The sequence below is a fragment of the Mytilus californianus genome, unplaced genomic scaffold (genome assembly GCF_021869535.1).
Source record: "Mytilus californianus isolate M0D057914Y unplaced genomic scaffold, xbMytCali1.0.p SCAF_4, whole genome shotgun sequence".
NCBI classification, from domain to species: Eukaryota; Metazoa; Mollusca; class Bivalvia; order Mytilida; family Mytilidae; genus Mytilus; species Mytilus californianus.
The window spans coordinates 106,307,746-106,323,322 of record NW_026262690.1 but is presented as its reverse complement, the minus strand read 5'-3'; the positions used below and the strand labels follow the sequence as shown (position 1 = coordinate 106,323,322).

Genomic DNA, 15,577 nt, shown 5'->3' with positions numbered 1-15,577 from the left:
AAAACTTTGACAAAATACATGTATATGGGAAATTAAGAATATTAACTGGGTGAATAATTTATGAAATAACAAGAATTTTTAAAAATTTGACTAGACTTGCAATTGAGATATATGTTTAAATATAAAAGAGAGGAATAGTTGGGTTACTGGGCAAACAGTGTTCCTGCATAGCCTTGGAAAAGGCTGAGGGGCCACAAAATCTGGAAGAAAGTTGAAGGAAACTTGAGAAGTAAATGTAATTAAATGCAAACAGAATTTCAATTACTTTATTATCTTTCCTAAATAATTATGTTTAGGGTTCTAGCAACTTTCAGGATGAAAAACAACAATAAAATTGCTGATAGGGTTTGATATATTGGCTATTTCTAGGTTATCATGAAAATTGTTGTCTCTGGTACATGTACCCTTTTTTCTTTCTTATCCATATATATACAAGCAGTTTAGATATTGCATTGAAAATTCTAATTAAAGATGACATAGAACATTTATGTTATTTGCACCTGGTTTCCACAAAGGATGAGCATTAAAATGGGAATGCTACAAAATATTATTATGGATATTAGGATTTTTGCAAAGAGAATAAAATTTTGGAAAATAAATTAATTATTAAAATTATGTGCTTTTAAAGATATATTTAAAAGTTTGTAAGCTAAATTTGATAATTTAAATTTTTATGTCACCAGAACTCAAAATTTCTTTAACGACCTGTGATAAATTTTTATCATAATCTTAAATTTAGATCATTGATATAAAGGTGCTACTGATACAATGTAGATAACAAGTTGTAAACATGAATCAAGGGTAGTACTAAGTAATTCAGGTAAGGAGGTGGAGGAGAAGGACTTTTAGATCGGTTGTGATGATCCCTCAATTGTCTGTAAACAAACTTTTTGCGGGAACTGTAAGAATAAAGTGACTACAACATCAAAGAACTAGGTTTATATTCGCCATCTTGTGTTTTATCTGAAGAAAGATAATTGCAGTGTCAACATGTTGTCTTCGAACTTTGTATGTGGATGTTTAGAAAATTGTAAATTATCATATCATGTTTTCTGCTTTCAGTAAGAAGATTGAAGAAATTGCCAAAATGACGACTGTGACACAAGAAGATATAACTTCTAATACAAAGACAATTATACAAGGTTTAGAAACTCTAAAAAATGAGCACCATCAGATTCTTAATGGATTACTTACCTCTATGAAATCTATAAAACGGGAAAATGGCGACACGAATCTTACCGAAGAAAAAACTAACCGACTGAAAAAGTCTCTAGAAACAATAGAATTAGGACTTAGTGAGGCACAGGTGAGTGTCTGTACGATTTTTTTGGGTAATTTACATGTGATTAGGAAGAGATATGGAGTGTACTTCAATGAAATTCCATGACACACCAAAAAAAAAAAAAAAGACATGGTGATTGAGGTGAAAACATTCTGTAGCTGAAGTTACTTGCACGATGCTGAATTTGTCTTAAAATTGGTTCAGAGTTAAGAATGGAAATTTTATGTACAGTTAGATGGAACAAAATGTGTTTTTTTATCATTTTTTGTGTTCACTTCTGGAATACTGTAGCACTGTTGGCTTGGAACTGTCTCCTGTCCTCTATTCTAATTAGATACCATTATTTCTTGAATAGTCCTTTGGTATTGTGAATTTTTCTGCCCTCTTTATAAGATAAACCATGAAAGTTACCATTGCCATGGTAGTGATCATGGTGATAGGAGGAAAATTCTGGTTAAGAAAGTAGAAAACATAAGACAAGTTTATTGATAAAAAAAGAAAAATATTACTGACTGGAACATAACAATTATTAATGGTATTTGAAACAAAAGAAGGATACAATCAAAATAATTGGATATATAGTATTGATCAGTTATTAACGACTGTCTATCATCTCTCAAATTAATCAATGAAATTTTACTTTATACTTTCTTTTATGGTTTTAATCCTACATAAGGAAATTACAGTCATGAAGTGGAAGTATTACGTAGAATTGTATTGTAAAAAGTAATCAGTCAGATTGTGTTGTAATAAGATCCTTTAATGTTGGACAACTAGTTTTACTTTGTTGCTAACTTGTAGAATGACACCTGATAAGAAATCTGTAGTCTTGCTATAAATCAATCAACAAACTTTTTGCATGTCCTTTTGGTAAATATAATTGGGGAATATATATATATATATATATATACAAACATTGGTTTATATCTGTCCCTTCTGTATGGTTTTCTGTCTGTTGGTCTCTCTATGTTTAAATTGGGAACATAACAGTCATATACTAGGGGTGTAGATATATCAAAATTCTACACTTGTCCAATGATAATTAATATATACAAAAGTCTACCTCCTGGCAAATTTTTGGACCTGTCCCTGGTTGTGACTGGTTAAAATATTACAGAAATAACTTGTCCCAGGCAAGTAGTTTAAACATATTTATTTGAGCAGGATATTTTGGGACAAGCCGGACAAGTCCAGGCTGGTATTTCCTCATCCCTGAATTACACAAGACATTTTCTTTTTCATATATGATAAATTATTTTGTTTTCCAAACATTTTATGTGTAAACAATTGCCCCCTACAAGTGCAAATATGCATACTTTGGAGCTCTATCAACAAGAGTTTAAAAAAAGCGAAGGTATTCATCACTATTTCCTAGTTACTAATATTTAATATCTGGAATAAAAGCTTCTTTATTTTTAGGTGATGATGGCATTAGCTAATCATTTACAACATGTAGAGGCAGAAAAACAAAAGTTACGGGCCCAAGTGCGAAGACTTTGTCAAGAAAACGCTTGGTTAAGAGACGAATTAGCAAACACACAACAAAAATTACAAATGAGTGAACAAAAAGTAGCGACATTAGAAGAAGAGAAAAAACATTTAGAATTCATGAACGAAATAAAAAAATATGATGGTAATGATCCACAAACACAGGTAAATTATTTATTTATTTCTGTAAATATATATTGTGTATCACTAGGGCGATTAAGAAATACAATTATGATTTTGAAAACACAAGCCCCTTTTGATTATTAGATCAATTTTTTTATGCCCCACCTAGGGGCATTATGTTTTTTCGGTCTGTGCATCTGTTCGTTTGTCCGTTCGTTCGTCCGTCTGTACCGCTTCAGGTTAAAGTTTTTGGTCAAGGTAGTTTTTGATGAAGTTGAATAGTACACATGTTCCCTATGATATGATCTTTCTAATTTTAATGCTGAATTAGAGTTTTGACCCTAATTTCACAGTCCACTGAACATAGAAAATGATAGTGCGAGTGGGTCATTCTTGATTAGAAATTGTGTTGGGTGTCAAAAGAATGTTATTGCTGATGTTTTAGGTGATTTCTACACTTCCCGTATGAAAAACATGACACGTACTCCAGTCGGACAGTAGCCGTACTGTAGCCGTACTGAGAGCCGTACTTATAATATTCATTTGGACTTTTCTTTGAATTGCTTATAAAAGATACCCCGGCTGGACTTTCAGCGAAATTAGCCGTAAACCGGCTCGAAATATTTAAATTAGCAGGAGTCCGGTTCATAAAGTCCAGCTGGACTTTAATAAAAGTACGTCTGAAAAAAAATCCAGCCGGCAATTCTGGCAAAAATATGGACTCTATAAAGTTCAGCTGGACTTTACAAAGTCCGGCTGAACTTTAAAAAGTCCAGCTGAACTCTATAAAGTTCAGCTGGACTTCAAAAAGTGTGGTTTGACTTTTAAAGATGATCTCAGCAGGGGTGAATCCAGCTATTTTCAAAAGGGGGGGGGGGGGGGTCCAACCATATGTCCCCATTCAAATGCATTGATCGTCAAAATAATGGGGGTTCCAACCCCCGGAACCCTCCCCCTGGATCCGCCACTGCTCAGTTTTTCTTCAGATGGTTGATTCTTCTGATTTAATTTGTGTCATGCATCCCTTGCTATAATCTGAAAATACAAAAAAAAAACAGATGACATTATGCATATATACTGGTTATTTCTTTTTCTTTTTTGTACTGTCTTACTGACAAAACCAAGAAATGGGGAATTGAGAAGCTAAATGATAACTTCTAAAAAATTGTGGTTATTAAATAGACTAAATAATTTTAAAGTGGCTAAAAATAAAATAAAGTTGGCTTTGAAAATCACTTAAATTGTAGAAATCAAATAACTTTCAAAACAACTCAAATAATAACCATTCCTTCATACAGAGGGAATAAAAAATATAACAATACATTTTTTTACACAACAATTCAAAACAGGAAGTGACAGTGACATAACAGACAAGATGAACATTATTGCATGAATATAAATATTTGATGTAGGTTTTTTATTCTTTTTACTCTTTAAAAATAAGAATTAAGCTATTTATAATATTGTAATTATTTTATTAATATGTTGAATAAAAAAGAGCATATCAGATAATATCACCAAAATGGTGGAATTCAATTTATTGTACTTACCAGAATTATGCAATTCATAACACATGCAAACAGCAATCTTCCTAAATTGTCATTGATGCCTGGTGAGTCAGAAGGATCCATCTTCTCTATTTAATGTGAAAAGAACTACTTCCAAACATTTGCTTTACATCCAATGATATAAAATTCTCATTTTGTTCAAGAAAGAAGACACATCTTCCTGTTCATTCCAAATTCAAATGTTGTTGTATTGCAATATATGAGGTTGTTTAACATGTTAAGGAGTTGTTTTAAATGTTCCTCTTATGACTAATTGCATGTGCCTTAATTTTGAATATGTGATATATTAAAAAAAGAAAATCAATTATTAATTTGTTTAATTATGAATTTTTAATAAAAGTGATAGTAATTGCAGAAATATGTATTTCGAAATGTGTTCTCCCTCATATGGCCTCAATCTCTGTGGAGATAGTACTTCCTGTGACCTGTCCAGACTGAGGTTAATTGAAAACAGATGGCACATTTCTACAAGACTAACTGCTATTAAATCACTGTTATATGGCTCAAGTTTCTAATTGATGTTAAAGAATGAATGATAATTATTAATTTTATGCATTCATCTAATTAAATATAAATATACTAGAAAATGTATAAATTTGACCTGTAACAGATGTTGCTAGTGGTTTTTTTTTTTATGAAAAAATTAGAAATGTTAAATAATTGTTGGATATTTTTATTAAACATATTAACTTGGACATAGTTCAATCAAAAGTCACCAAAATTTAATTTTAACTTAACAGTCTCTTAAATATTTCATAATGGAATTGAAAATCTTGGGAAAGTATCACATCTTATAGTTTGAACTAAAAGTATATTGCAAAAAAATATTTTATCATTATTATTACTTGCAAACTTTCATTTTTAACTGTTTTACATTTTGAAAGAATTGTTCCTTTCAGAGAACAGAATCTATTGTGGCAAACTTTTTATTTCTGTAAGGGTAGAAATTGGCTGATGAAAATTTTCTAAGTCTAAATTCCTGCTCATAAATGAATGTAAAATTTTCTAAGACAAAAATCCTGCTGATCATTCTACAGAAAGGAATAAATTTCCTCAAAAGTCCAGCTGTGTTTATTTTCTTGTAAGCATTACAAAAAGTGCGGTTGGACTTTTAAGAAAATACTGGCTGGCAAATAACCCAAGTATAAGAAAAAGTACGTGTACGGCTCATGTCAGACTGGACTTTTCAAAGTCAGACTGGAATACGTCTCAAGTCCAGCTTGAGTCCAGTTGAACTCCTGTTGAAATTTTCATACGGGATACCTTAATGATTTATGAACAGAATTAATACATTTCTTAAGTGGAAAATTAAAAAAGGGAATATCTGTTTCATGAAGTTTATACTGGAAAACTGAATTTGATAAAAACTTGTGTTCACATTAATTTGCTCAAGTACTGAGGGATATCCCAGACATAATGATACACTGTAAATTTATTTGAAAGAGGGGTCATAATTCACTTTTAATTTAACTCCGCCATCCTCTGTGTTAAAAAATTCTGCAAAACCTTTATATTTATAGGCATACTATATATATACCATAACTAATTATTGTGGAAATCTTGATCGAAAGGACAGTCTATTTACTGTATAGCTTGTATAGAAACTGTTGATTTGGTAACAACAGATGACAATTTTATTAATTGTAAACATCATTTATAGGCAGTAAAATGTATCAGTAATTCTTAATGGAATTGTTTTGTTTATGAGACTGGTTGAATAATTTATGAACTTGTACATAGACGACACAATTAGCAAAATTAGTGAGGAATAGATGGGGGAAAAAAAGTAGCCAAATGCAATATTTTGAAAGTATACATTGAAACAGTTAATACTGTGGTGTCTTTTATTTCCATGGATACCAATTTTCTTGCATTTAGGAATAAGTGTCTTCACATGGATATTTGATCTCGGTTATGCCAAAGTCGACATGCAAGACTATAGAAAATTTGTAATTCGTTGAATATTTAAATTTGTGGTTCACATATACTTATAAATTCCACAAAAATTGGTATCCCATTAATAATACTGAATCCACAATAGACTTTTTGGTAGGGTAATAAAGTTGATATTTATTTTAAACAGGACGTAGAGACTTTAATCAAACAAATGAAACAAACGCAGCAGGTATTGTCTCCCCTTCCCTGATTCTGTTATCCTTACAAAAACCATTAATGAAAAATATTTAACACATAGTTTATAGTGCTAAGGTATGATATAAAGTATCGACTAAAGGAATATAAATGCCATTCAAAATTTTAATGTATTGAAATAGATAGAAGTTGAAACATCATGATTTGATATACATGTATTTTGTGAAAAAAAGTGGGAAAGTATTTTTTAATTTTGAATGGCTTCATTCTTGAGGGGTAGTGGACAATTAGGATGGTTAACAAGATATTAACAACAGGTGAATTTAAAATGAAATTAACACATGAAGTTTGAGGTTTTCTGTGCATGATGAAAAACAAATTTATACTAATCAAGAGGGTGAATTTAAAGAAGTTTACAATTTATTTGTTTGATTTTAAGATTTTTTATAAAATGTAATTTTGAGTAAGAAAGCTATCTGTAATTTTAAAGTTCTGTAAAACTTGCAATCTCTGGTTACTAATACTAAATTGAATATAGCAATAATAATTACATTTTACAAGTATATATGTATAGATTAATACTTTCAGTTCACTTTTCACTTTCATAAGTGGAGCCTTCAATGATAATTTGCAGGTATGCTCAGAAGCTGCAATCAATGACAAAATGCTGGATTTTTTTCACAAAAATTTGAATGAACTTTTAGTGTCAATTTTAACAGGAAAAAATGTTGCATTATGCCATTAAATGCAGTTCCAAGGTATGCATGCATATTACCATAAAAGGATCTAGTACCTTTGACCTTTGAATATATTTCACTCTGTCTCCTCAATCCTTCAATCCAACAAATTAGCCCTTGTCGAAAATATTGCACATGCTAAAAGAGAACACTTGCCTTTTATGCTTTATTCATATTGCTAGGTACTGTACATATGTCATTTCTACAAATGAGAACATAAATTGAATGATGTAGTAACCTGAGAATCATGATGCTAGTTCACAAATAAGTTTTATTACTTTGTATTAAAATTGTGGTTGCTTATTATCTAGTTAACAGTGTTCAAGCCATTTTCAAAATAATTAGAATAGGTTTTGTAATATCTAATGGGCAGTATATAAGCTATTTAAGGATGATTAATCTTCAGTTATTTGTTGTTTTAATGTATTTGATTATGTTGTAGTCTGGTACTGAAGAAAAAGAACAGGACCAGTCTACCCAATCTCTAGATTTAGGTTTTCCTGATGATGATGAAGATGGACCACAACCAGAAGGTATGTTATTAAGCCAAAAAAGAAATGTACAATAAATTTAGAATGGTCCAGTTCTATTACTGATAGTGAAGGAAATTGAAAAATGTACATATTGCTTGTTTTCATAACCAGAATTTGAATCTATTGGGTTGAATATAACAAGAAGCCAAAGGAATCCATAAATATTTTTGAATGTTTCTTTGATGTAACTTTTACTTGTTTTATGCTTCTTTACAGTTCTTATAGGGCCACACTTAAAAATATTTTGGTTTGCCCAAACCCTACCCAAAGATAGAGACAGTGGGTAGGTAGGTAGGCATTTTCTTTTCTTTTTTCGGCAAGGAGAAATTGAAGTGTCAGATGTTTTTTTAGTCTTCATGCCTATCTGATTAAAAAACATTTTTTTCACATCAGGACAATAAAAGATTTTGAGTAGGCAGCTATTTTCTGGGTAGGTAGGGTTAGGGCAAACAAACATATTCATTTTTATGGCCTAGTTCATATCTGCATCATTGACATATTTGTTCATATTTGATTGCATATTATCAAAATATTTTCACAAAAAGTGGCATAATATTGTATGTTGTTACAAAACTGTCCTGTGATATAACATGTAATGGGTAAGTAAGTCGATGAGACAGCAGCTAATTACACAAAGTACTAATTAAACATGTTTATCACATTTCAGTCCTATCTCCATCTCAACCTAGTGCAATGGCCCAAGCAGCCAGTGGTGGTTATGAAATCCCAGCCCGGCTACGTACCCTTCACAACCTAGTCATCCAGTATGCCTCACAAGGACGATACGAAGTAGCAGTACCTTTATGTAAACAAGCATTAGAAGATTTAGAAAAGACCAGCGGCCATGATCATCCTGACGTAGCGACCATGTTAAACATTTTGGCTCTTGTATACAGGTAAAATGGATGCATTTAAAAATGATTGCAGAAATTGATGTTTAAGCCGTCAGGAAAATATTTTAATAGGATGTACAACAACTTTTATGTCAAGTTAAAAGAAAAGATCAATTATTGAAAAACTACATCAGATGCCTTGAAAAAAGTAGAATTTTTTTTTCAGTCATTGATTTGTTCCATGGTACTCACATTATCACAGTGTATGGTAATTGATTTGTATGACTTGACTACAATAGTAGGGCATAATGTTTCCTAGTCTGTGCCGCTGTTTGTCTATTCAGTATCATGTTAAAAGTTTTGGTCTAAGGTAGCTTACCATGAAGTTGTGGTCACATCATCTTGAAACTTAGTACCATGTTCATTATGATGTGAACTTTCTAATTATAAGTTTTTGACCCAGAATTAACATGGTACATCCAAAGGGCTCACACACATTCTTTTTAACATTATTTATCTTAGCCCGGTGGTCAAGTTTCTTCCGGAAAAACATCTAACTTTTGTGCTTGTTTTATATTTATGTTTTTTTAACTCAATACATTATCTTATCCTTTTCTTGATTCTGGATAAAAAATAATTTGCTTGTAGCTATTTTCTTAGGCAACAACAATGACTTTATGTATTATGGTGCTATTGTGCTCCCTTTCTACGCGACAGAGAATAAAATAGAAAGGGTTGTAGTTGTGGTCAATGTTAGTGAAATAGAGTTTTTAGAGAACTTTGATAGTAAAAATTGCATAAAAAATGTTGGAAATAGCAGATGATAAAACTAAATAATTTTACTGAAGTGAAGTAATTATTGGAAATGAACCCCTGACAAAAAATTAAACACTTTAAATTTACAGTGTAACTTTTTCCAAAAGTACAAAGTAAGAGTTTCCAAATTTTGTATAGCAGAAATATTTAAAAGGCTTAGACATATACTAAAAGGACAAATTCATTCACACCAGCAATGAATTTGTGAAAATCGACCAGTCATTATCCTGTAGGCAGACTGATATAATACTATTAAATCAGTGGTATTGATTTCACAACAGATCACAAGGTTATACATCTGGTGCTTTTATACTTTACTTCATCAATAAATACATATATGTAAAAATGTAAAAATGTTATACACTTTTGCATCAAAAATAGAAGTATGTTTGGCTGTTGCAGTAGCATAGTAATTGGGTTGTTGGTTTCAGTAGCAAAAACCTTTTATTTTAAATTTCTTTTTCAAAAAACAAGATGGAGAAAATTTTGTTAAACTGTGCCAGCTTGAAATTTGCTGAAAGAAAATTCCGGGTATACACCCAAAAAAATGGTCATACTTTGTCATTCAATTTTTGTGGCAACCATTAAGAAAGCACCTTTTTTTTTTCATTTTGCCTTATGTACTAACAAAGACATGGGGGATGCTTAATGACAGTACAATGTACAAAATAATCCGTCCAGTACAGAATAGTTTAAAAGATGTCATTAATCTAGATCTGTTTTCTCTGTTTGATTTTGTCTGCTGCTGCTATTTTTGTAGAGATCAAGGAAAATATAAAGAGGCTGGTAATCTCCTTCACGATGCCTTAAAAATACGGGAAAAAACATTAGGATATGATCATCCTGCAGTGAGTGCCTTATTGATATGAATCTTGGGGAGACAGTTTGATGTTTGTAGTCAGCAAGTAGGTAAAACACTCTCAGGAGAAGATTCATTAAAAGTATTGGCCTGAAGCATACAAATTATGTAATTACAATGAATTTCAGGGAAATTTGCAAAGATTTTTTTTTATTTCAAAACTCGGCCAATACCGAATTAAATTTTCTAGAATTGCTGCACTGGTATATTACATCAAACTCTCTCCCTTATATAAATCATCAAATTGATTTTAATGTATTCAATGTGTGATTTGAAATTTGCAGAGACCAAGGAAAATATAAAGAAGCTGCAAACCTGTTGAATGATGCTTTAGGCATCCGTGAGAAAACGTTAGGAAATGATCACCCAGCAGTGAGTTCTTGTACTGCATGTATAACCCATGGTGGCTCATGTTGTACCCAGTAACATACACCATCTGTGCATTGTCATTCTCACGAACTCACAAAATACTTTTCATCTCATGAAGACAGCCATTCTCCTCTGCAAATTCTTTTCAATTCAAAAGGCCAACAATTTCTGCTTTCTCTCAACTAAGCAAGTTTTACCTTTCTTTAATAATAGAAATTTGTAATTTGATTTCTTTTTTAAATTTAATATATTTGATTTCTTTTTAAATTCTATCTTAAGAAGACATTCATCTATCTATGCACTTCTAATTTCTGCTTTATAATGAGCTATGTTGTTTAGTATGCATTAAATAGCACTTGCTAGTAATTTACAAATTTTAGAGTTCTGAAAACATTTATCCACAACAAAAGTAATTCACTGTTTAAGTATAAAAATGTTTGTAAATTGCAGATTTGCACTCACGTTTTTGAAATAATTTGTTTTGATAAATAGGAACTTGTAAACAATAGAATCCTGTTGGAAGAAAAGAGTAAAAATGTGACTATTTCAAAGAAGAAAAAAACTTGTGCTGTTATTTTACACAATGTACAGGTGGTGTAAAGCGGATTACCTGTTTATTTTTGGTGTTTATTTTAACTGTTTGTAATTTTTTATTCAATTTTATACGGAGAGAGAGATGGGAAACTAGAGGAAATGATGTTGTAGTTAATTGCTAAAATTATGTATCATGTTTAAATGTGTGCATGAATTTCGTATAAACTAATTAATGTGTAATTTTTTAGCTAATTTGGTTCTTTGTTAAACTAGAGGGAGCAGGCTAAAATTAAAATGAAAACGAAAAGTTACAATTTTTTTTATATTTAACTTTATTTTTTATGGGTTGAAATGGTTTTCGTTTGTGCAAAAACTGTTCATTGTAGATATGTTCTGTTGAATGTATTGTCAAAGCATGCATTATTGTGTTACATGTTTCAGTTCTGTGAATATAGTTCTAAAAGTATTCATAAAGTTTGCTGAATATCTCACTAACGTAGCTTCAGTATAGTTGGTTAGTCAAGTACCGTATTCAGATTTATCTTCAGGTTCCCAGCATGGAAGAGGGCTTTCGACCTTAAGACCTTAGTAGTTTTCTCAACAACTATAACTTATCTTATGTAGTTAAAAAATCTTTGCATTCTGGTGAAAAGGGATGACTAAAATTTGATTGTTGTTATTTGTGATTGTACTTTGTTAGAATTTGTTGAAAATATTCATACTCCATTTAGAATTTTAAGTGATTTCAGATATTCATACGATACACATGGTTATTCATAATTTTGATATACATATATATTATAATGGAACAAATACATGCACCTGTATAAACCTGTATATCTATAAACCTCACAATACTTAATAAATTGGTGTATTTTTACCTACATTGTGTATTGGTCCATGTAAAATAATAATTCCTAGATAAATATCCTCAGATACGAATTGTTGCTTCTCACTGTCTTTGTCCCTTTTAATGATATGTAAGGACCATACTAAAGAAATTGGACATCTTTACTCCTGTACCGATATAATGTCGGAAAATTTTACTCTGTCCTCTTATTATCATGATTATATAAAATAACTATATTAAAATATTAATATGCAAAATTATTTACAAATATCAATATAATTTATCAGTTTTTAATTAAAGATATTCACGATAGTATGCATAATTTCTTAAATTAAAGGTAAAAAAAAAAGGCCACAAAAGCATATAAATTGACAAGAAAGAGTAAAAAAGTAATGCAGTTTTTTGGCATAGGTAAAACTCTAAAAAAAACTGAAAGACTTTTACTGGGATAGGTAAGGTTTGAAGCATTTCAGTAAAGTGACTGTAAACTATATATTCTTCCAGCAGAAAATTATATTATGTATATTGTTGTTTTAAAGTAGTAATCTTATTTCATGAAAACATTTGATTCATTAATAGGTAGCTGCAACATTAAATAATTTGGCTGTGTTATATGGCAAGAGAGGGAAATATAAAGAAGCAGAACCTTTATGTAAACGTGCTTTAGAAATAAGAGAAAAAGTGAGTATGGGCACTGTCTTGATGTGTAAGATGGAAAAAAGTTGTCTGTTTAAATTGAGCTTACCGATTCAGTTAGTTTTACAATCACCATTTTCTGACTATTTACCATAAAAAGGACATATTCTAAACAAAATATGATTAAATTGAAATTTTGAAATACATTCAATTAAAGGGCCATGGTTATTAACGACCTGTTGATGCATAAAAAAGCTATTGTTTTGTCAAGTAAAATGTGCCATTACAATTTATCTTTTTAAAATATTTTTATAATGGAATGCAACAGGTTGAACAAAGTAACAGTTTGTTTAAAAATGTCATTGAAAGTTATTATTTAATTATAGATTTTTCTTTGTGTTGCACTTGCTCACAACAAAGGAAACAACAAGTTTTTATTGTTCATAATTGTTTGGTTGAGATTTCATGTGAAACATCTGCTAATCAGTAATGGACAATCAAGAAATAGTAATCTGTTCAATCATATTTAGAATAAATAGATAAATTTAACATTCTGATGCAATATTGTTTGTAACGATCATTTTGATTGGATAATCCCACAAAGTTGAGGGAATCAATTCCACGATTTATATTGTGTGACAGATTTTAAATGGTATGATTTAGGTGGGTTTTCTTTCAGTTGCATAAGGATGGATGACACAGTTTTTCAATTTGTAAAATCGTGAATTGATGCCCTCAAATCTTGAAATACAATACAATACCTAAATCTAGATATGTAGATCTTAAGTCTAATAATGAACTTTCAACGGTATGTTTAAACTCTGTGTATATATATTTATTTAACATTATATTTACAGGTACTTGGTAAAGATCATCCAGATGTTGCCAAACAGCTTAATAACTTGGCTCTTTTATGTCAAAATCAAGGAAAATATGAAGAGGTAAACATTCCTCAAATAGTTAACCATAGAGCTTCAAAATAACTTGGAATTATTTTTACTTAACCTGAATAACAAAAGATTAAAGACAAAAGCTACTACCTTTTCATGAAAAATTTATCAGTGATTGATAGTTATCAATGACTTTTGTTGAATTAGATGCTAATATCTTTTATTGACTCTGTTAGATATGATTATTTAGTTGAACATCAAGTTGAAGAACAGCAATAAAGATTTATTCTTTGATATATAGTAATATCCAGGTATTTCATAACATTTTGTTATACATGAATAAATCTTAGGGAGATGTGAGGTATACATCAATGAGACGGCAACTCAGTGACACAAAAATACTTGAAAACATCTAGAAGTCAGCATATGTTCTTTAACAATTGACAAGTTTATACATGTATATTTTTTTGCAGTGTTTTGTTTCAAAATAGAACTTGAAAGACATTGAATCATTATAATTCAAAAAACTAATCCAGGCCAACAATGACAAAACGTTAGGTTTAGATGTCTTAACCACTTAGATACAGCTTAGTTATTATACATTAATAAACTTAAGGGTCCCAGTTGCCTAATGATTTAAGTAGTCAGTAAACATTGTTTGTACTGATCAATTCAGGCTATTGACACTACATTGTGGGAGTTAGGCTCACAGAGGTCACTTGTTGATATATTCACTTGATGCAGTCGATCATGGATGTATGATGATGTCTGCGAGTTACTTACAAAATCTTTCAGTTGAACACAAGTTTTTTTCACAAATAATAGCTGCCAAGAAAATGTATGAATGTTAGGGTCAACTTCATCAGACATACTAAATCAAAAAGATAACAAATAATGAATAGAATGCTTATAATTTTCTTTAGAATATTTATTTGGATATAAAGTCATCATAGAAGCTAGATTTTAAATTTTTTACGCCAGATGCACGTTTTGTCTTCAAAAAACTTGTCAATGACATTAAAATGATCTATTTGTTATTTATAATTTGAATGTATAAATATCTTTTAGGCTACTCTGTCAGACTATAGAATGTAAATGTTTTATAAATCGGACAATAATTATTTTGAAAAATCAGGTTTATAGAGGGTTAAATTCATTTGTGATGTAAAGGTATTTATTGTGATTTCTCCAGGTAGAACAGTACTATCAAAGAGCTTTAGAAATATATGAAAGTAAATTAGGTCCAGACGATCCAAATGTTGCTAAAACCAAGAATAATTTGGTAAGGATGGCCGTACAATGTTGTCTTGTGCCTTACCCAAGAAGAACATTTATTTGGATGTTGTAAACTGCATGTGGCTAAATTTTATTTTATTTTGAAATGTATGATGTTTTCACACAGGTGTGGGTCTTCTACTGAAATGAATAAAATTCAGAAATAAATCAAGGCAGCACATTGTTTATGGGGATCTTTATAGCATGGGTTGGCCTTTTCTGTTGGCAAATATTCTTTCTACTAAAATGGGAAATATATCTTGGGATTTCAACAGATTGGCTTATCCGTGGTATAATCAAATTTAAACCATAAAATTGAATGCACTATTTTAATTCTGTTATGAAAATATGCTGCAAGTTACGTCCATTTTTACGCACAGAAAACAAGGTGTTTTTTCATAGATTTATGCTGATCATAATTTGCTTAGAATTATTTAATTTCATATGGATGACGTCATACAAGATTATATTTTTTATGGAGAAAATTCAATAATCTCAATCATGGTAAACTTTTATTTTTGTTCACTCAAAAAACAATATGTTATTTAAAGAAGCAATCAGCATATATATATATAAAAGAAGATTGTTACTGTAAAAGTTTCCTACTGACTTGGAATATAACTTTTGGTGTTCTGTGATTCCAATAGAAGCACTTACCTAGTTTCTAATTAGTTCCACCTGTGTGAAGACATT

The 15,577-nt window shown here is 30.4% G+C and overlaps 1 protein-coding gene across 50 annotated transcripts in view; it reads left to right on the top strand.

Moving 5' to 3' along the window:
- LOC127739004 (kinesin light chain-like) overlaps positions 1 to 15,577 on the top strand; it is a 247,710-nt gene that overhangs the window by 15,085 nt on the left and 217,048 nt on the right. For 36 of the 50 annotated variants that reach the window (XM_052250532.1, XM_052250528.1, XM_052250550.1 and 33 more), the window contains 7 exons: positions 1,063 to 1,306; positions 2,702 to 2,935; positions 7,732 to 7,822; positions 8,490 to 8,718; positions 10,615 to 10,702; positions 12,663 to 12,764; positions 13,577 to 13,660. In XM_052250532.1, the coding sequence (XP_052106492.1) occupies positions 1,088 to 1,306; positions 2,702 to 2,935; positions 7,732 to 7,822; positions 8,490 to 8,718; positions 10,615 to 10,702; positions 12,663 to 12,764; positions 13,577 to 13,660 (1,047 nt within the window). In that variant the 5' untranslated portion in view covers positions 1,063 to 1,087. Of the gene's footprint in view, positions 1 to 1,062; positions 1,307 to 2,701; positions 2,936 to 7,731; positions 7,823 to 8,489; positions 8,719 to 10,231; positions 10,320 to 10,614; positions 10,703 to 12,662; positions 12,765 to 13,576; positions 13,661 to 14,801; positions 14,892 to 15,577 lie in introns of all 50 variants that reach the window. The other 14 variants (XM_052250568.1, XM_052250571.1, XM_052250520.1 and 11 more) reach the window with 7 other exon arrangements.